This window comes from Pongo abelii, chromosome 2 (assembly GCF_028885655.2).
Source record: "Pongo abelii isolate AG06213 chromosome 2, NHGRI_mPonAbe1-v2.0_pri, whole genome shotgun sequence".
Taxonomy (NCBI): Eukaryota; Metazoa; Chordata; class Mammalia; order Primates; family Hominidae; genus Pongo; species Pongo abelii.
In genome coordinates, this window is record NC_085928.1 from 68,283,400 (window position 1) to 68,303,969 (window position 20,570).

At 51.6% G+C, this 20,570-nt stretch overlaps 1 protein-coding gene across 11 annotated transcripts in view; it reads left to right on the forward strand.

Annotated features, from left to right (window-relative positions):
* Nucleotides 1-20,570, forward strand: part of ATP2B2 (ATPase plasma membrane Ca2+ transporting 2) — a 390,731-nt gene that overhangs the window by 243,560 nt on the left and 126,601 nt on the right. For all 11 annotated transcript variants that reach the window (XM_063721890.1, XM_063721891.1, XM_063721889.1 and 8 more), the window contains one exon: nucleotides 16,088-16,605. In XM_063721890.1, coding sequence (XP_063577960.1) covers nucleotides 16,407-16,605 — 199 coding nt within the window. In that variant the 5' untranslated portion in view covers nucleotides 16,088-16,406. The remainder of the gene's footprint in view (nucleotides 1-16,087; nucleotides 16,606-20,570) is intronic.

Consider the following 20,570-nt stretch of genomic DNA (forward strand, 5'->3'; position numbering starts at 1 on the left):
AACAAAAATTGTTAGCAGGAGGAAAATCTTAGCTCAACCTAAAAAGCTTTGTGACCACCAGCATTGACACAGACTATCCTGGACAGAGAGAGTGAACTCCCTGTCAAGGGGGGCATGCAAACACAAGCAGGACTTAACAGAGATGCTGCTGTAAAGGGCTTAGGCATCACAGGGATGTTGACCTTTGAGGTCCCTCCTGGTCTCTGGATTCAAGCAGGTTTGGGGAGTCAGGGCCTCTTCTGAGCTTTGTAAACACAGTTCCCTTTTGGTGGCCTCTGTTCTAGAAGTGCCTCTTCTTCCTGTGGTACCATCACAGTAAAGGACCTGGTGGTTAGGGACCAACTCAATGCAGGCCTGGTGCCATCAGGATCTGAGTCAGCCACTAGAGATGCACACACCCGCACACGCCCCCCAACCTAGCACCCATTTCATAGCAGGCCCAAACCTGGAGAGAGAAACAGAGGTGGCAGCTCCGGTCTTGTGAGTCCCTTATAACAAGGAGTCAGAAGTAATGAAGACCTGATTTGAATGTTACAAAGCAGGAGGTCTCAGGACTAAAATATCTACAGGGGCAGGGAGTAAGTATGGTGGGCTGGAGAAAGATCCTTTGACTTGGAGATTTGAACCTAGGTTCCAACCACATCTTAAACCCAAAACCTAAACTCTCCTAGATCATGTCTCACAGAGGACAGATCCTAGAGGCAGCATGACATGAGGCCTGGGATTCAGGAGAATTTTGAAATGCAGAAGGATGGTACTGGAGGAGCTGGGGCTGTGCCCCACTGGGAAAGAGGGAAGCAAACAGCACCTCCCACCCTTTCTCTGCCAAGTTGCCTGTCATCAGACCCAGGGCTTCAGAGAAAGGAGGCAACTGCAAGGCTGAGAAAGCAGAAGGGAGCAGAGCTTGGCAGGGCCAATGCTGATTGCTGGGGACAAGGAGAGGCCGCTGGACATGAATTCCTGCCGAGTCTGAGGTTTGGGGTCTCCTGGAGCCTTGAAAGCACTTTGGCACTTGAGCTCTTAAATGTTCTGGCTGAGGGATCTGGGCAGGATTTGAACCTGCTTGAGAAGCTGAAGGAGTCACACCAGGGCTCAGGGGAGAGGAGGCTTGGGGCTGGTTCTTGGCAAGTCATGAGGACAGGATATCTTCAAGTTATCCCTTAGGCCTCCCCAGGCCAGCCCAAGATTGGAGAAGGGCCTGGCACTCAGGGAAAATGTGGCCCAAGGATGAAGGTGGGACACATTCCTGCAGCATCCATCCCTGGAGTAGAGGTAGGTGGCAGGCTTAGGAAGGTGAGTCCTCTGACTGACCTTGGGCCTGAGCCCAGCTCTGCCACCACCTGCTCCATGGCCTTGTGCCAGAGCCTTCCACCTCAGGGCCTCCATTTCCCCATCTAGAAATCACTGTCATCCCAGTTTCTAGTTTCTCTTTCTGGCTAGGCTCTGGGCTGAGCCCTGTGCCCTGCATTAACTCACATTTTCCTCCCAACAACCCTGGGAGGGAGGGGCTGTGATTGTCTCCATTTCAGAGAAGTGACAACTAAGGCCAGAGAACGACTTAAGTGGTTTCCATAGAAGGTAGAGGCTTCTGGGGATGGAGGAAATTCCCAGGAGGAGACGGCACTGGGGGTTGCAGATCTAGGGACCCTGAGATGGAGAAGGTAGTAACAGGCAGAGAAGAGAGGAGAGGGCATTCCAGGTAGCGATCTTGGTCATGCCATGGTGTGGAGCTAGGGCTGCTGTGGGGGCCATAGACTGTGGAAATGGAGGGAGCCAAGCTATACCCTGCCTTGTCCTGGCTTGCTTTTATTTGGGGGGCTTGGAGCCTCAGCATCAAGCCCTTGGCTCTGTGCAGCTTCATCAAGGCTAGGGTCCCCTGGGCCCGCGTCCCCTGGGAGGCTGCATTCGCATCTGTCCCCGCGCAGATGGCTGGTGAGCACAGCTAGCAGCCCCCACCCCCACCCGCACCCCCTTCTGTCGCGAGGACTCGGCTGCGCTGGGGAGTGTGGTGCGGCGTTATTTTTAGAAGTGGCACCATCTGTTCAAGGTGCCGGGTGGATTCTGTTCGTCTCCTCAGTGGCCAGGGACAGCCATGCCAAGTCAGGGGAAGAGTTACAGAGCTAGTCAGGCCCCCCATGGTCACACTTCGGCCAGGATGGTCACTAATCAGCATGCACACAGGCCATGGGGTTCCAGGGTCTGGGGTCTGGGGTCTGGGGCTTGAGGCTGCCAGTGGGGCAGCTCTGGTGCCAGGAGAGCGGATGCAGAGGATGAGTTTGAGGTAGGCGGTGGCATGTGCCCCCGCACACCCCACCTGGTCCCTGGGACTGGGCCCAAGGGCTGCCTCCTGGCAGATTCAGAGTGTCCTGGCCCTGACCTCCAGGTTTCAGGGACGAATGGAGAATAGGCAAAGGAGAAAAGTACAAAGGCTGGACCATAAGGATCCTCAGTGGGACCCAGCACTGGGTGTGGCAGAAGACATGGGCCTGGCCAGGGTAGCCCAGAGGACTAGGACATCTCCCCACTCTTGACCCACATGCTCCAATGTGTTCCACTGCCTGAGGGGCCACTGTGTAACACTGTGATCCAGAGCAGGAGCTCTGAAAGCAGCCTGCCTGGGCTCCAATCCAACAATTATGTGACCCCGCGCAATCTCTTTAACCTTGCAAAGCCTCCATTTGCTCATCTGTGAAAGGGGATACAAATAGAAGCTCCTTCCTGGGGTTCATATGTGGATTTGCTGGTTTGATGCCTATAAAGTGTGGCACGTGTCCGGCCCTCAGCAAGGATGCATTTGGCATAAGTTATTCCTACCATCTGGTTGGCCAGTTTCTGCTTTGAAAGGCAGGCATCACCCTAATATTCCTCGCTTCCAGTGTCATTCCATAGTCCAACTGCTTTCTCGGTCATGGAACCAGACCTGGTGGAGGCCCGTTCTGTGCTGGGGACTGGAGAGGCCCTGTTCCTGGGGAGCTCAGGGCCTAGCTGGGGAGGCAAGCTGGCAAAACCCACCCCAAGGCAGCGGGTGGAGGGTCAAGGTATGGATTTAAGGAGTGAGTCACATGTGACAGGCTGGCAGAGGGAAGAGAGTTGGAATTTGGAGCAGAGGAATTGGAGAGAACTTCACAGAGAAGTTGGCATGAGGACTAGATCTTGGAGAGTGAGGTTTGGATTAATGGAAAAGCAGGTGGTAGACCATTCTGGATCCAAGAAACATATATGCAAAAGTTGGAAGGCAGGAACTTGCATTAGTTGTTCAGAAAATGGCAAGGACCATAAGGTCCCTCAGTGGGACCCAACACTGGGTGTTAACTTAGACCAGACCCCAGAGAGGCCAACTCAGACCCCAAGGAGGCTGGCTCAGACCCCAGAGAGGCCAGCTCAGAGCCAATCAGGTGGGATGCGGGAAGCTGTAGTCATGAATATGTTTTCTTAAATAGGCACTGGTAGCCAGTGAAAATTTTTAATCCAGAGACAGCCATGCTCAAATCCAAAAGGCAGCATAATGTGGCAGCTTCAGAGTCAGAAAAGCCCAGTTCTACTCCCAGATCTGCCACTCCTCAGTAGCTGTGTGAGCTTGAGCGTAATGTTATTTTACCTCTCTGAGCCTCAGTGTCCTCATCTGTAAAATATGCATAATAATACCTACCTCATGGGGTTGTTGAGGGATAAGGTATGAGCAGAGCCTCACACAGCCTCTGACATGCAGAAGCCACTCTGTAAATGGCAGTCACTGTCAGCTTCACTCTGGGGTCAGTGAAGGAGGGTGTAAGGCTAGAGAGCCAGGGGGCCGAGGGGCTGTGGATGAGGAGCCTAAACCAGAGTCAGGAGCCTGGGGAGGCGAGGAAGAGGAGTTAGGCTGAGCCTTTATGCTGCTGCTTCCTGGGTCTGGTCACCGGACTGGACATGAGGGAAGGATTAGAGTCAAGAGTGGCCCAGATAGTGCTATGGATGCCCTTAGTAACACAAGGGTCACAAAAGAATGAAGAGACTTAGGAGAGCCTGAGGGCCTGGAGGACCTTCGGAGGGGACATTTGGCAGCCACAGGAAGGTCGGTTCTGGAGCTTGGGAGAAAGGCCATGGTGGAAAGGTCGGTCTGGGAACCACCCATGTTAGGGTGAAAGTTGATGCCAGATGGGTGGCATTGCCCAGGAAGAGGCAAGGCATTAAGAGGGCAGGACCATGGGGAAACCTACCGTTACCCCAAAACAGAGAAGCCATGGAGGCCTGGGCAGACATGGTCAGAGAAGCACAGGAGAGTGGGAAGAAGGAAGGGAGGTGCCATCAGCCGTGGGCAGGGACGTGAAAACTGAAAAGGGCCCTGGAGTTTGCCAGTGGGGGTCCTCACCAGAAGCCACCCAAGGGCCTGGCCTACCAGGAGGTGGCATTTGGATGGTTAGGGCCAGGGAATTGGAGACTATTTTGAGCCACAGACTGAGTCACAAAAGCAAGGCAGGACTTTAGAACCCAAAACCAGGAAAGTGTGGGCTACAAGAGGAAGGAAGCCTAGAGAAGGAGGAACAGGAACCCCAAAGCACGAGGACAGGAGTTCTGCTCATTTAAAATTCACAGCCCCCACCATCCGCTCATTCATCTCTGCAGGGTGGGGGCTGCAGACCTGTGTTTTAACCAGCCCTCAAGTGATGCCAACATAGGTAGCCCTCAGGGAACCACTTTGAGAAGCCCTGTTCTGGGGTCCTTGAGCTGCACCCAGAGAAGACTTTATCAGGAGAGGAAGGAGAGAACACCTTTACCATGAGGGAGGGTGCAGACCCAAGTGCAAACCTCTGCTTATCCCCACGTGCTCTCAGCTGCTCCTCTGGCTTCCTGGCCTTTTGATTTTCCTCCTTCAGATCTGAGGCCAAGTCAGTAGCCTCACAGAGATCTCTGGCTTTCTGCCAAGGAGACTCTGGGTAGAGATAACCCAGGCTCAAGTGTGGAAGATGAGTGCACAGTCACCAAACCAGGGGCACCTCTGCTTTAGCCTAGAAGAAGTAGAACAGTGTCTGGCCACAGTAGTGAGAAATAGAAGCTAAAAGACACTTCCACCCATGCACATATGCAAATCCCTGCTGGTACCTGCATCATTCTCAGTTCCGCACTCCTTTGAATCCAAGAGTCCTACTTTCTGCTGTTTTAATCTCTTTCTCAATATAGCTAGATTTCCTAGCATCTGCATTCTTGGAACACATAGAAAGACTTTCCTCCAAGCCTTAGCTTCCTGTTTCTCTGATCTGGACCCCAAAGGACTCACTCAACTATCCAAAAGTAATCTCCCAACTTAGACACATCCCCTGGCACCTCTGTGAGTGAGTTTTTCCTCCCTCACCCCATGGAGGAAATAATTTACTAAGCTCAGTCAGACTGAGACGCTACCACTTAAATATGCTCCCAATTCTGGCAGAAACCAGAGGGAAAGGACCACGCACAGTGCAAAAGAATGAATCAGTAATGGAATCTCTGGCATCAGTGGCAGATGGCACTGATGGACTGAGGTGGGTCCTCAGTGCATGCACTTCAGTGACCCTGAGTCACCTTTTATACAGTATCATTTTGTTAGCTCAGTCCTGCCCCCTCAAAGCCTAAAAAACAGGCTTTGAGCATCAGCACTAAAATATGGGGTCAGCTCCCCATGCTTGCTCACAGAACTCATGGAAAAGGCCCAGTCCCTTTCCCAGCGCCTACACCCAGCACCCTAGGTGTTGGAAGGGGGTTGCACCTTTGCCTTGGCTTTCCCAACCCCACTCTTCGTTGGTCAGCATTGTTGTCCTGGAGAGTTCCTAGGGGCACTTAATAACATCCTGCTCTGTGTCAGCATCTCAGTGTGTGGACAGCTCCTTCACATGTTGTCCTTAACGCCCACCTCCACCTCCCTAATCAGCACTGTGCCCTTGAGGACAGCTCCCAGGGGAGCCAGTTCCCCACTGCCAGCTTTGTCGTCCCCAGGGGTACTGTCTTTCAGCACCAGGACCACGTGGGCAGCTCTCACTCCCAGCCTAGGTTGGTCAACCTGCTGGGGAGAGAGGGGGCCTGTGGTTATCAGGTTTCCTGACCTCAGCTACCCAATCCCTCCCCAGCACCCACCTCTGTCCATCTATCAGCACTTCATTCCCAGAGACAGCTCCCTAGGCCCCAGCCCTCCATGGTCAGAGGTGAAGCCTGAGGCCTCACCAACCAGCCAGTGACCTGTTGTGTGGTCAGAACACTGACCGCAGAAGAACCCTGTGCCTCACTGTAGAAACCAGAAAGGAAAAACGGCAAGGAAATTAGTCCGCTGGACAGAAGGGTGTGAGCCTAGGTTGCTGTTAAGAGTGCCTGTGTGTGAGAGAGGGCTGGCCCTGCCACCCCTTAACCGTAAGACCTTACACCAATCACTGCACACTCAGTCTGTCTTCTCTTGTATAAATGGCGGGGCTAGAGTACCAGTGCAAAGCATTGTTGTGAAGGATTAAACAAGCTAAGTGTATAAAGCAGTGCTGAGCACATAGCAGGAATGATGTTGGTGTTGCTGTTATCATTTTTTGTTCTTCTTCCAAGCCTCTGCTTGTAATCCACAGGGACGGAGCAGACAGTGGGAGAGAATGAGGGGGATGAGGGCAGAAGAGGACAGTGTCATGTTGGCCAGTTAGGCCAGTTAGGACCTGGAGGCTGGAGGCAGCCAGTGCTGCAAAGAAGACCTCAAGAAGTTCAGTGCAGCAGTAGGGAAAGAGTTGGGCAGTGCAAGAGAGGATGCTGGGATGTGGCTGAGGCATTTGGCTGAAACCAGAGTGCAATGTCCAGAGCCGCTGGCCCATCCCAGGCAGGGCCACCATCCCCAGCATTCCCACTGCATGTTCCCTCTCTTGCAGCCCAAAGTGAAGCTTCCCCAACACTTTTCTGCCTCAAACAGGCTATCTTGCCTGGATCTGCTAGTGACTTTACTGTTTTAGCCTCATTAGAAACCCCACAAATATTTTTTAAGGAAATTATTTCTAAACATGGAGCACATAAAAGGTACAAATTTTGGAAGGCAGGCACTGCAGTTAGAAGCCCAAGGGTGGGCAGTGGATGTCACAGGCAGAAGGTGAATTCCGGTCAGGTCATGCCTCCCTGATTCTAGGGCATTTCTGCTTCCTTCGGCCTCCAGCCAAGCACGACTTGACCTGCAACTGGGATGTCCCTTTCTGCTAGACACAAGGCAGCAGCAGGGAAGCCCTGGGAACTGTGCATGACCCAAGAAGCAAGGATCCTTGAGGATGGGGCTAAAATAGCCCTTCAACACTGAGCTTCTGTCCAGATTGCACCCTTATTTTACAGAAGAGGAAACTGAGGCAGGAAAGGCCATAGTGCAAGTTGTTGAAGGACAAGGGGATGCAAAGGAAAGGCAGAGGCTTTGGACGGAGAAGACATATTGAAACTATGCCAAGTCCTACCCATATGGCCATGGCCATTGTGGCCCCTCTGAGCCCCAGCTTCCTTGCCTATAAAGTGGGGACGGCAACACCACACAGCCCATGGAAGGCACTTGCTAAGCAATTGCTGTTCATCATAGTCATCACACCAAGATCAAAACTGAGTGGATCTGATTCCCAGGAAAAACCCGAACCAAAAGTTGTGCAGAAATCACTTGACCCAGCCTGCACATCCTGACCATGGGGTTGAGGTTATTTGGGGGCTCTGTGTGGCAGAGTGAGCAGACGTTAAACAGCAGGAAAGAGGATCTGAGCATCTCTCTTGCTCCCCTCATAGTTCCAGTGCCGGGCCTGTGATGCAGCTCATTAGTTTTATTGGGTAGGTGGATGAACAGATGGATGGAGAGATTGATGGATTGACAGATGGACAGACAGCTAATGGTCAAGCAGACAGATGGAAGGATGGACGAACGGATGGATAGACGGATGGATGACTGGATGGATGGATGAGCAGAAATGGAAGGTTTTTCCTGCCATCTAACATTGGCAGCTCCTCTGAGAACAGAGGACAGTGGAGCGAGTTGACCCTGGTAGGAAGGTAAGGGCTGGACCTCCCCTTCCTCAGGCCAGGCATGAGGGTGAGAAGCTCCACAGGAAGCCCTGGATCTCTCTCACTGCCTGCCCTTTAGACCTACTTCTGCCACCTGTGCCTTCAAGGCTGATGCAAGGCGGTTTCTTTGGGATTTTTTTTAGATTTTCCTTTTCTGGTTAACAGAATAGAGTTGTCTAAAAATAGCACTAAATTTGCTTCTGAGGTATTCATTTTCAGTTCCCTTCCTCTTTCCCTGTTCTCTCTCCTCAACTGTGAGAATTTGTGAGATTGTCTTCTTCAGCTTTGAGCACATGCACACACAGACATTCACACATCATGGGGCTTGCACACCCAGAGACAGGTGTGGCACAGATATCTTGGGCTCGCTCTCTCTCTCTCACACACGCACACACACACACACTCATGCTGACATGCTCCAATAGACCTGTGTGGCACACCTTGTACTTTGGGGTCACTCACACCAACCACACATCCACTGATGCATCACAGAGACCCTCTTTCCCACACACAAAGCACAGTCACTTACAGGCCTACTCTAAGACCAGCATTTGCACACTTCTTCTGACACAGGTGTGCCCCCAGACCCTGTCCCACTCATACTAAGAAAACCACCATAATGCATTCCCACTGACCCTGCACACCCACACTCATCTTGCTTATCTATACTAGCCCTGCACACTCACACTAACCCTACACCCACATATGCCTTGTACGCCCATACACCCTACACTCCCACACTCAACCTCCACAGTCACACTAGCCCTGCACACTCACACTGGTCTAACACACCCACACTCACCCCGCACACCCACACTCACACTCACCCTACAGACACACTGATCTAGCACACTCACATTGGCATGCCTGCTTACATCCACACTCGCCATCAGGCTCTCCCTCCTTACACACACGTGCAGAGGAAATTGCCTCCCCCAGAGAGGATATCTAAGAGAATGGCTGAGGCTCTCTGGGTGAGGACAAGGGAGGAGCTGTCAGCCCTCCACCCACAACTGCAGGCTGAGTTCACCTGTTTCCTTGGGTTCAGCACAGAGGAAGAGGGTTCCCCATCACTGGGGCAGTGGGGCCCCTACAGAAAGGCCAGAATTTGCAACCAGGAGAGGAAAGCAAACATCCTACCTCATGGGAACTATAAGTAGTTCATCAAGACCAGAACAGAAGGGAAACTAGCCTTGTTTGCTGTGCCAACAAGCTGGAGGCCTCCCCAGCCACCTGAGAGGTGACAAGGAGCCTGGTGGGCATGGGAAAGTCAGAGCTGAGTTCCCTTTGAAATATGGCACTATGGGGTACACGCTGGTCTGGGAGCGATTGGAGGCAGGGAGTAAGTTAAATTATCATAGAAGAGTCACCATTTAACAAGTGTTTCCTCGTTGCCAGAAACTGTGCTAGCTCTATCTCAATCCTTACAAAACCCTGTGAGGTAGGCTGTGGGGTTGTCTCCATGTTGGGGAGGGTAAACCAAGGCACAGAGGATTAAGAGCCCTGCCCAAGTCACATAACTAGTAACTGGCAGAGCTAGGCTTCCATCACTGGGGATCTTCAAACTGGACTTGTGCCCCACATCAGTCATTGATGATTCAATGGAAAAGTGACCTTAAAAATACATATTAAGGTGGCACTTAAATTCAGCATGTCTTAAAACAGAAGAATTTGGCGTCCAGAAGTTATTTTTAGCACATAATTCATGTACGACTGTCCCAGCTACCATCCTTCAGTTAGGATTTGAAAAGCTGTTGGTTTGGGGATTTGTTTTGTTTATTTTTTTATTCTTCCTTCGAAAGATAGATTCCTTCTCTGCTAAATTAACTCCACAAACAAAAAAATATTGCTCCTTCCTCTCCCAGCCTCCCTTCTGGCAAAGACTTTTTATTAAGGCACCCCTAACCTATTCTTGAGTCATTGAAATGTAACAATACAGAGTAATTTAAATGCTAATAAGATGAAACTGAAATGCATAAATCCAATATTGTCAGAATGTTCTCCTGGATTCTGAAGGGCCTGGCACATTAGAGCCTGAAGGGACTCCAGAGAGCACTAATCCAATCCTTTCACTTCCCACATGGGGAAACTGAGGCCCAGAGAAGAAAGGGGCTTGCTCAGGGTCACACCTTTGGAGCTGGGAAAACAAGGAGGAGATTCTCACTGGGCTTTGGTCTCAGTTGGATGTGCGACCCCTAGTGTGTTGCTCAACCTCTTTAGGCCAGGTCTGGCTATATGCCCTGCCCAGGGCTGTGTGCCCATTGCTTAGGGCAGGGGTGCTCACCTGTGCAGTGTTGAGAGCTGACTGCAAGTGAACCTCATTGCAACCATGAGGGAGGAACATTTGCTAATAACTAGGAGGAGGGGAGCAGGGAGGACTCAAGGAAGCCAGTGTTTCATTTTCTGCTCTGGGCCAGGAGCTGGCTCTCATTGAGTCCTTGCAGCAGCCTGTAAGACAAACAGGGTCATCCCCACTTTACAGAGGAAGCCCAGCAAAGTTAGATGACTTCTCCAAGGTCACACAGTTCATTTAGTCTTTCAGCCATAGAGTGGTAGGTCACGTGATATTTGGATGAGGCAGCAAGGGCCTGAGAATCACAACCCCTGGTGGGGTTGTGGCTGAGGGAACAGCTACCTGTCCCAGCTTCACCCTCATGCTGATGCCTCATTACAAAGAGGGGAAACTGGGCAGTGGAGGGCAGTGCATGCATCTCAAAGAAAAACTATGACTGCTGATTTTGTTATCTTTCCTGACCCCCCCCAGAAAACTCTTAAGGTAGGCAAGGTAGGAATCACTAGCCCATCTTACAGATGAGCAAACTGAGGTCTGAGGACCTATCTAAAGTCACAGCTTCCATAGGCAGTAGACCGAACACCAAATATTTATTGAGTGCCTTCTGGATGCCAGACACTGCACTAGGTACAGAAGAGACATAGCAACTGCCCACGTGATGCTCTCAGAATCCTGGGGAAAGAAAACAGTTAAGCAGGCTCAGGCAATACAATGTGAAGTGTACTACAATGCCGGAGGCACCTAGGAGTCAGGAGCATTTATGCAGTCTAGGTGGTCAGGAAAGGCTTCCAAGGAAGGGACACTGAGGCTGAACAGGACAGCAGCTGTTAGGGAGGCAAAGGCCCAGGTAGTGAAGAGTGTTCTGAACAGACACATGGCACATCTGCAGGAGTCAGGCATCTGAGGTATTCTATGCAAACTATGGGGTCCTCAGTTCTGTCCGTCTGTGAAAAGATCATTTGTATAATGTCATACAAGTAGCTTTTGTGCTGGTGGACTTCACACTTTTCCAGCAAATCTTGCTGTCAGAGCAAGCACCAAAGTGGGCTCTACAGCTTGGAATGAAAAAACGAAATGCCCAGAAAAGGGGTGACCTCATGTTTGCACCCATGAGATGAAGCAGGGATAGGGAACAAGCCACATCAGAAGAGGTAGAGAAGGAAGTATGAGATCAGTTGCCTTCAGGGTGGAGTTCTGATTTTTAATTGATTTTGTTATCCCAGTGTTCTATCCCTCTATATTGGCTCACACTGTTTTCCTTCTGCACCTTTTACTAACAGACAGTTGTGTATTTCAGTTTCTTCATGATTCATCTTTTTTATTAAGTCCTTCTTTACCTGAAGAAAAAAAAAATCCCTACTTGGAGCTGAGAGGAAAGGCATTCCTGGTTACCCCGGGCCCATTCAGGTCTTCCTGCTCTGTGTGTCCACAGCACCTGGGGGTCCCCATGATGGCAAACCCTTCAAGTCATAGAAATCACTAATTTAGTTGTCTCTCTTCTTCACTGTGGGCTCGTAGAGGGCAGGGATCCTCTCTGGATTGTTCAGTGCCTGGCACTGTGTAGTACCCAAAATACAATCATTGAATGGATGGTTGGATGGGTAAGTGAATGGATGGATGGATGAGTGGATGGGTGGATGGGTGGATGCGTTGGTGGGTGGTGGGTGGGTGGATGAATGGATGGAAGGGTCGGTGAGTGAGCAGGTGGATGGATGGATGGATGAGTGGATGGGTGGGTAGATGGGTGGATGGACGGATGAATGAATGGAACGGTGGGTGAGTGGGCAGGTGGATGGGTGGGTGTGTGGATTGATGGGTGGGTGGGGGGATAGATGGTTGAAGATCATTTTTCATCTTATCACAGTAGTCATTAAAATCAACAGTAGCCCATTAACTCATGCCTACTGTTGTGATCACAGATATAATTGCTGCTAACGATTCTCATAGCTTGCTTGTACTGTCAAAGACGTAATTATCAGTGCCTGTAAGCCACACCGCAGGTAGCACGGGCACAGATAGAAAACAGCACCTCGGGTTTAGAAAGTCCCTTGTGGATTGCAAAGCACTTTCGTTCACATATGGCACTTCATTTAAGTGTCATAAGAACCTCATGAGGGAGATTCACCAGGGGAAGCAGAAAAGCATCCTGATTAGGAGTGTGTCTCTGGACCCAGACTGCCTAGGTTCAAATCCCAGATCCACCACTCACTAATCATGTGATCTTGAGCAATTTACTTCATCTCTCTTGGCTTCAGTTTCCTCATATGTTCTAGGGATAATAAGGTCTCATAAAGTAGTTTTATGGATTGACAATAATAATCACAATAATTTGAGTGCTGACTATGTTCTGGGCTTGGTTCTAAGTATTTTAAATGAAATAACTCATTTAAGCCTCATAACATCTATGAGGTAGATACTCCTATTCCCCTCTGCTTTTTGTAAGATAATGAAATCAAAGTTAATTTCCTTCCCATTCAGCTGGGAGATGAAGGAGCCAGAATTTGACTCAGAATTAGTGGTTTCCAGAGCCCTACGCATAACGCCTTGCAGCGTCTCTGAGATAGATGTTTCTGTAAAACACTCAGAGTGCTTGGCACCTAATAAGCACTCAATAAATGCTTATCATGTGCCAGTCAGGCAATGTTATATATCAGTAGCCCCAAATTATAGATGCTGAAGCTAAGAGAATCCAGGCGACTAGCTCAGCATCACAGGTGATTTCTACTGCCAGTAAGTTTAGTGCAGATGTGGGTGGTAAATGTTCACCAGCTTTGCCTTCACCCAATCCAGGCTTGTTGCTTAAGCGCCAAGGACTGAGGCCTCCTGGGGCTCCAGGTCAATCGCAAGTTCCTTCTGGACAGAAGGTCTGCATCTCCTCATCTCAATTCTTGTCCCTGAGTAAGCAAAGCCTGTTCTGGAAAGTTCTTAGTCAAATCACCTCCCCAGCGCTCGCCCCTCCAGCGGGGTTCAACCTTCCCCCAGCATGAGACCCATCTCTCCTACAAGCCCTAGCCACTGCATTGGCCTGAAGGACCCCTGACCTCATTTCCTTCCTTCTGCCCCAATTGTAGCCCATTTGCCTCACTCTATCCTTGTCTTACTCCTGCCATTTGGATTTTCTCTACCCAGCTTCCTGAACATACACCAAACACATTTACACTGAGCAGGCAGCAGGAAGAGCACTGCTTAATGTAAAAGCTCTCGCCCCATCCCTGCACGGACCTAGTGCCTCATCCAACCCTCAACAAGGGCCCACATGTTCTCAGAGGCCTCTCCTTGCCTCCTGTGGCTGGCCCTAGACTGGGGAGGGAGCTGTGTTGAGGCTCTGCACTAGCTTGTAGCAGGGGGAGGAGAGCATTCGGCCCAAACCCAAACGCCAACACTCCCCAGAGAGGTTCAGCATCCTAGACCAGGCCCCTACCAGGCCCTTCTTACAGGGTGATGGACAAGAATCCAAAGTCTAAGGTTGAAAAGATCTTCCACTCCCTGGCATCTCCCCACTGTGTGACCTTGGGCAAGTGACTTCACCCCTCTGAACCTCATTCTCTTGGTCTATAAAATGGAGATAATTCTAGTATCCACTTCACAGGGTTGTACAGAATGAGATAGTGTCTGTTTGCTTTTCATTCATTCATTTATTCATTTAACAATTGTTTACTAGGTAGCTACAAGGAGCCAAGTGCTTTTCTGGTCAATCTTATAGAATTTACCTTGGATGGATGATACAGAACTCATCCCACAGTGCCTGGTACATAGTAGATGCTTAAGAAATGGCAGGGGAGTATTGTTGTTTTTTTAATTCACATTCTTGGTCCCTGCCTCACCTGCTCCTCTGAGGAATACATTGTTGGGGTCAAAACTTATGGATTCTGTGGATGGTGTGTGTTCCATCCATGGCCAAGGAACATGGCTTCTCTTGAGCATTGTAGGTGGGAGCACCAAGCGTGCAGTTTCTTTGGTGTCTCATGTCTCTGTGTCTCTTCTTGAGGTATCACATCCATTTTATGTTCTATTCCATAAGAGACCTGTTAGTCCCAGTGTAAAAATAATCATCCTACTGCATCCCTGAGTAAAAGTGTCCCTTGTGTAAGACATTTAAGGTTTCTCCTGTGGCTCCAGCACCCTGTGACCCAAGACTGGGAAGCCCCAAATCCAGAAACACACTGGACTTGAATACGGTTTATAATCAGTTCTCAGTAAACTGGGAAGTAGTCAGGGGTGGGGGTAAGGAAGAGTGACTGTTTTGCCCCCAATTTACAGATGAGTGAACCAGGGCTCCAAAAACTGAAGGAACTTGCCCAGGGTCCCACAGCCAGGATCTGAACCCAAATCACTCCGATGCCAGATACTGTGTTCTTAGCGGCTGCCTGGCACGGTCCACCCACCCACCAGGGCTCTTCGAGACAAACGCGGGAGCACCCCCTAGGGGAAGGGGAGGAGCCTGGGGCTATGAGCCAGGAGACCATCTCCTTCTGCATTCCTCAGCACTCTCATTCCGTGTGGCTCTGGAAGAGTGCTTTTTCCCTCTCTGAGCTTCAAGTTCCTCGCTGGGAAAGTGACTTAGCCCTAGAATGCCTCCAGCTCTAAAATGTGTGAAAGACGAAAAGGTTATGAAGGAGATAAGGCAGGGGAGGAGTTGGAGCTGGGGAGGGGGTCAGTCCTGCCTTCCTTCTCTCACCCCTTCCCCTCACCGTCCTGGGCCCAGGATGGCCAGCTGTCCATGACTGCAGGGCGGGGCCGCTCCCTGTGCCAGACCCAGCCGAGCTCAGCTGGGGCCCTTTGTCACCCAACGCTTGCTGGGGCCTCAGCCTCCGGTGTTGGGTGTCAGGGTGGATTGGATTCTCTCCTGGCAGCCCCACAGATGCCGCACTCCTGTAAGGGTGGCCGGGCGGGCAGGGAGAAGCCAGAGCTCCCACCTCCTCCTGAGCTCCAGAGAGGGACGGGAAGCCGCTGTCCCTGGTGCTGGTCCATAGGGACCCCCCCATCCCCCTGCCAGGTGAGGGCTCCATGGACCTGAACTCATGCTGGGACCAAGCTCTGGGCTCAATGACATTCTTGTGACTGTGCATGAGCTGGCTTCTCTGGCCAGGCCGAGGGCCTCGATTAATACGGTGGGGGCCTGTGGGTGCAGGTGGGGGGCTTTCTCCCATCCCCATGCCTGTGAGACCTGAGTGGGGAGGGATGTGGGAGAAGAGGGTATTGGTGGACACAGGTGGCATGGATGGAGGGAGGATTTGTAGGGGCGGGGAACCATGTATTTAGGGGAGTGTGTCCCAGATTATTTGGGCATGGGGCATGTGTAAACATGTTAAGGATAGTGAGAGAAAGAGGGAAATGGAGTCTGGGTGCGCTCAGAGGGCCTGTGAGCACAGCAGTTCTTGAGGGAAAGGGGTGGGGAGGTTAAGTTGTATGGCTCAGAGCTGGTGCATGGGGCCTGGGTGTTGATGTGTGTGTGGCAGTGGCACAGGACACAAGGACATGCCAGAAGGTATGTGTCGGGGGACGTGTGTACACACAGGGTGTGTGCTGTGAAGCCAGTGTCTTCCATAGCACAACACATAAATAGGGAGTTAGAGTGTGTTGTGGGGCTATGCCTTGAGGGTGGTATATCTTGGAGTGCCTGGGTTGGCACTAGTAGCATTGGATTTACAGTGTGAGCTGGTGTGTTAGGGGGCATGTGTGTAGTCAGTGTTGTTTGGGTTGCTGTGTGTGTGCCTGGGGCCTTCCTGAGCACCTGTCCCATGTGGCCTCCAGTGCCTGGCCTTTGTCACTCACTCTGTGCTTGTCCCACAGGAGCCACCACCCCTGAACATGTAGATGCCAGTTCCAGGGAGCAGCATGGGCCCCACTGAATGGAGACTCCTGGGTCTACAGCCCTAAGCCCCTCCGGCCCCTGGACCTCGTCCCACACAGGGGGACACCCCTTGGAGCTCACCACCACTGTTACCAGCCCGCCTCGGCCACCCCCACCCCCCGGGACCCGGAGTCAGCCGCCTGGTGCCACAGCTGACCAGTGAGGGTGTGCTGAGGACAGCCACAAGCATCCATCACCCGGCAGCCTCTTGTCCAGCGCTGACCCTTGGGCCCAGCCCGAGCAGGGACCGCAGCAAACATGGGTGACATGACCAACAGCGACTTTTACTCCAAAAACCAAAGAAATGAGTCAAGCCATGGGGGCGAGTTCGGGTGCACAATGGAGGAGCTCCGCTCCCTCATGGAGCTGCGGGGCACTGAGGCTGTGGTCAAGATCAAGGAGACTTATGGGGACACCGAAGCCATCTGCCGGCGCCTCAAAACCTCACCTGTTGAAGGTAAGTGTTCAAGACTTGAACCCAGGGCTGCAGCCTAGGTGGCCACCATCTGAATTGGCCACAGGGGCCATATTCATAATATGTAACAGCAGGGATGTGTCAGAGAAAGGCTGAAATGCCAGAATGGCCATTGTAGTGCATTCTAGCTGAGTATCAGCCCCTCTGGATAGGCTGGGGAACAGGACTTCATCAGGGGTTGGGCATGACCCAAGCCACCTGCAGAGAGAATGGCAGGAAGAGAGCTGGGTCAAGACTGTGTTCTGGAGACAAGGAGCCCCACAGCCGCAGAGTGGCGAGTTCAACATTCTGATAATATGGGAGGCACTAGTCTCTGAGGCAGAGGCAGAAGGGCCACTGGGTACAACCAACATGGAACCTGCACCCAGGCCCAGGAGGGGCTTTTGCTTTCCCCGCTTAGCCCACAGTGGTTGGATTTGGGGTTCCAACCATGCAGGCCTGGTCCTTCCTTCCCCAGGCCCCAGGAATTCCCTAGTGAGGGCTTGAGTGTGGAACCATAGCACCACTAATGTGCAGCCAATCCCCTGCCACTGGGCTGGAATCAAGTCTGTCTCTAAAATCCAGACTCTGGTTGGGGATCGCTGGGGCTCTGGGGCATCACAGATCTAGAGTTGCTGGGCAGACAAAGCAGTAGGAAGATGGCTGTGATAGGAAGGGTGACAGATGTCCTTGTATGTCCTGCCCTGAAGGTGGAGTGGGGCTTTCTTGCAACTGCCAAAATTGAGCAGGCCTGGAATCTCTAGAGTGTGTTTCAGCTCCTGGGGGCTTTTCTGGAAGGGACCAAAGCTAGGTCCTCTGCCTCAAAACAGAGACAAGGGAAGTCAGCCCAGCTTGGGCACCAGACCTCATGGTTTGGGTTACCTGCCACAAGTTACCTTCAACTCACCATGGAAAGGAAGCATTCCCTACGTTAACCCTACAGGCATGTGTGTGAGGCTCTGCACTGACACTCCCAACCTTGAATGTTTGTGCAAAGCTACACCGAGCCTCAGTTTTCTTCTCCTGGAAAATGGGCCAATGCCTACCTGACAATGCCTAGTGCATGGCTGGGCATACAGTAGGTGCTCAAAGTGGCAGCCATGATTATTCTAAGGAGAAGTGGATGTCAAGTCCTTCCCCAGATATCAACCACCACCTGGGAGGCCGGCAGCATCTGAACTGTTATCCTGCATGACAGAAGAGGAGCCTGTCTCCTCTGTCCAGTCCTCTGAGCCCTGGGCCCTGCTGGACTCTAGCCCTGGCAGCATTTCCTGCAGGGCTTGCCTGGCAGTCCACTGGTCATGTGTGCCTACACTCCACTACACCCAGCAACTCCCAGCTATCTGTGTCCCTCTTTGTCTGCTCTCCTAGGTCAGAAAGAAAAGCTAAAACTGGTTCTTCTTCCCACATTGACTGTTCTCACTGACATTTTGCCCATGGCCTGAGCCCAGGCAGAAGTTTAGAAACACCTCTTCTCACTGGGTGCTATTTTTTTGTTTTGGCAGGAGGGTGGGAATAGAGAAAGTAACCTTTCCTCATAGTATGGTTCTGGCACGAGGCTTAAAAACAGCTGCTTGTGGCCCTAAGATGGGCATCAGCTTTGCTTGGAGACTTCTGGGTCCCAGCTTCTTGTAGTCACTTATCCCTGGCAGAATGGTCCATGCTCCCCTCCACCATCAGGTTGGCACACGAGGACTGCTGGCAGGCAGGGTTGTTCAAGTGGCCTTTCCCTGTTGATTGGGGACTGGGAGATTGCCTTGAATCAGGAATTCTTAAATGTTTCTCCACCCCAGTCCCAGGGGAGAAGCTGATGGGCACTGTGGCCCCTCTCTCAGAAAATCAGCCAACCACATGCAACAGGTGTGGCTCACACTATTTGTGGGTTTCTAGACCTCCCCAAAGCAGGGTTGTGGACCCTAGTTAAGAAAACCACCTACTACTCCCATCAGAAAGGCTCCCCAGAGCTGGGAAGTTGAGCAGCACATGGCCAAGTTCCAGCACCCTTGCAGGGCCATTTCTGGCTGGTTCCTGGGAGCCCACTCTGTACTGCTAGAGGGAGTATTGCCTAGCTGAGGCAGGAACCCTATCTGCTCTCTCTGTACATCCTGTGCCCAACCTGGTGCCTGGCACAGATGAGGACCCGGCAAAACCCCGAGACACAGCTACTAAGTCCCAGCCTAAGGTGGGGGAGCTCTCAGACAGCTGAGTAGCCCAAACTGCAGACAATCAAGACCAAGTGCAGCAAGGACCCCAGGATTCAGCACTAGTGAGGCTGGTGGGCTGTGAAGGTCAGGGAAGGCTTCGCGGAAGGGAAGGTGTCTGGACTTGGCTATGGAGGAAAGAGAAGGGAAAGCATGTAGTGTGGCCTACAGCAGCATTTCTTAGAGGGAATTCCACAGAATAACTGGTATGCTGCAAGAAGTGAGGCTTCAGGTGAAAAGTAAAGAACTCTGTTTTCCCATCTGTAAAATGGAAACAATAATGACATCTCTATTGCTCTGCCGCCTGCCAGCCGTGTGCCTTTGGGCCTTTTCGTCTGACTTCTCCGAGCCTTGGTCTCCTGGTCATTCATGAGAACCAAATGAGATCTCTGATGGGCAAGATCTCTGAGGAGAAGGAAAGCCCATCATAGGATTTCCTGGAACTCCTGCCACATTGGTCCCTAGAAGCATTTCCCAGGGGGCTGGGAGGTGCAAGGCTGGAAGAGATTTGGGGAGGGGCAGAAGAGCATAATGCCACAGACCCAAACTCGGGCATCCCGGGTTCAAATCCCAGCTTTGCCGCTTGCCTGCTGTGGGACTCTGGGCAAGTTACTCAAACTCTTTGTGCCCCCATTTCCTCATCTGTGAATCATGGATAGTAATAGTGACTACCTCACAGGGCTGGGGGAGGACAAAATGAAGTAGCTTAGAACAGTCCCTGACACACGGGTAGTTCTGTGTGGTAGGATTCAGCCCCAGTGACTAAACACCTCCATTTCCCCATGAATAAAATGGGCTGTGAATATTGAATAAAATCAGGTCAAGTGCCCAGCATCAAAGTGCTCAATAAATGTCAGCTCTTGTCATTGTTTTCATGATGAGTATCATCACTCGGAAAAAAGTGGGCACGTTCTCCAGAAAGGTTGGAATGGTGGCCAGTGTCCACACATGAGAAACACTTTGTACAAGGCTGTTATGCATCTCTATGACACGTGTTCCTGGAAATGGGTGCTGTTACCCCATTTTATGGAGGGGGATATGAGGGCTCGAGGTCACTGCCACAGTTCGGGTCAGAGCAGGCTCTGAACTCAGCCCCATGCTCAGACCTGAGCCAAGCACGGCCACCTGGGAAGAATCCTCTGGCGTCCACTGTAGGACAAGGCCTGAATAGGGTGGAGCCAAGGGACACTTCCTTTACTCTGTCTCATATGGAGCATTTGTCCCACCCTGCTTGGCCATCTTCTGATTTAGAGAAATCCTTGGCACAACCCCAGCCCCAGTTTAAAAGCTCCGTGGTCTGGGCTGTGCCAGCTGCAGACACAGGGACTCAGGTTGACCATTCCCGACACCCGCTACCCCTAATCTGCTGACGTGAGCAGGGAGCTGGCCTCTGAGTCACACTGCAGGAAATGCTCCAGGCCACGCATAAATTAGCCTTCCCATTCAAGTCCAGCTAATTTTAGGCAAAAAGATCTCTGAAAGTGACAAATGGGGTTTGAGGCCACGGGGAATCAGCGCTCACCCAGGGCACCGCTGGCAGCCAGCTCAGGGTGTGGCTCAGCTCCCACAGCCCAGCAGTACTGGATGTCCCACCTGGAGACCCTACTTTCGTGACACCTGTTGGGTAAACCTGCCCCCTTGTGAGGCTGTGAGGCCAAGGGCAGCCTCTACCCCCATCTAAGCTCCACTCCTTTCCTCTTCCACTATTGGTTCTGTTCCATTCTAATTAACGCCTTTATCTTCTTACCTCTACTGTTCCCTTTCCTT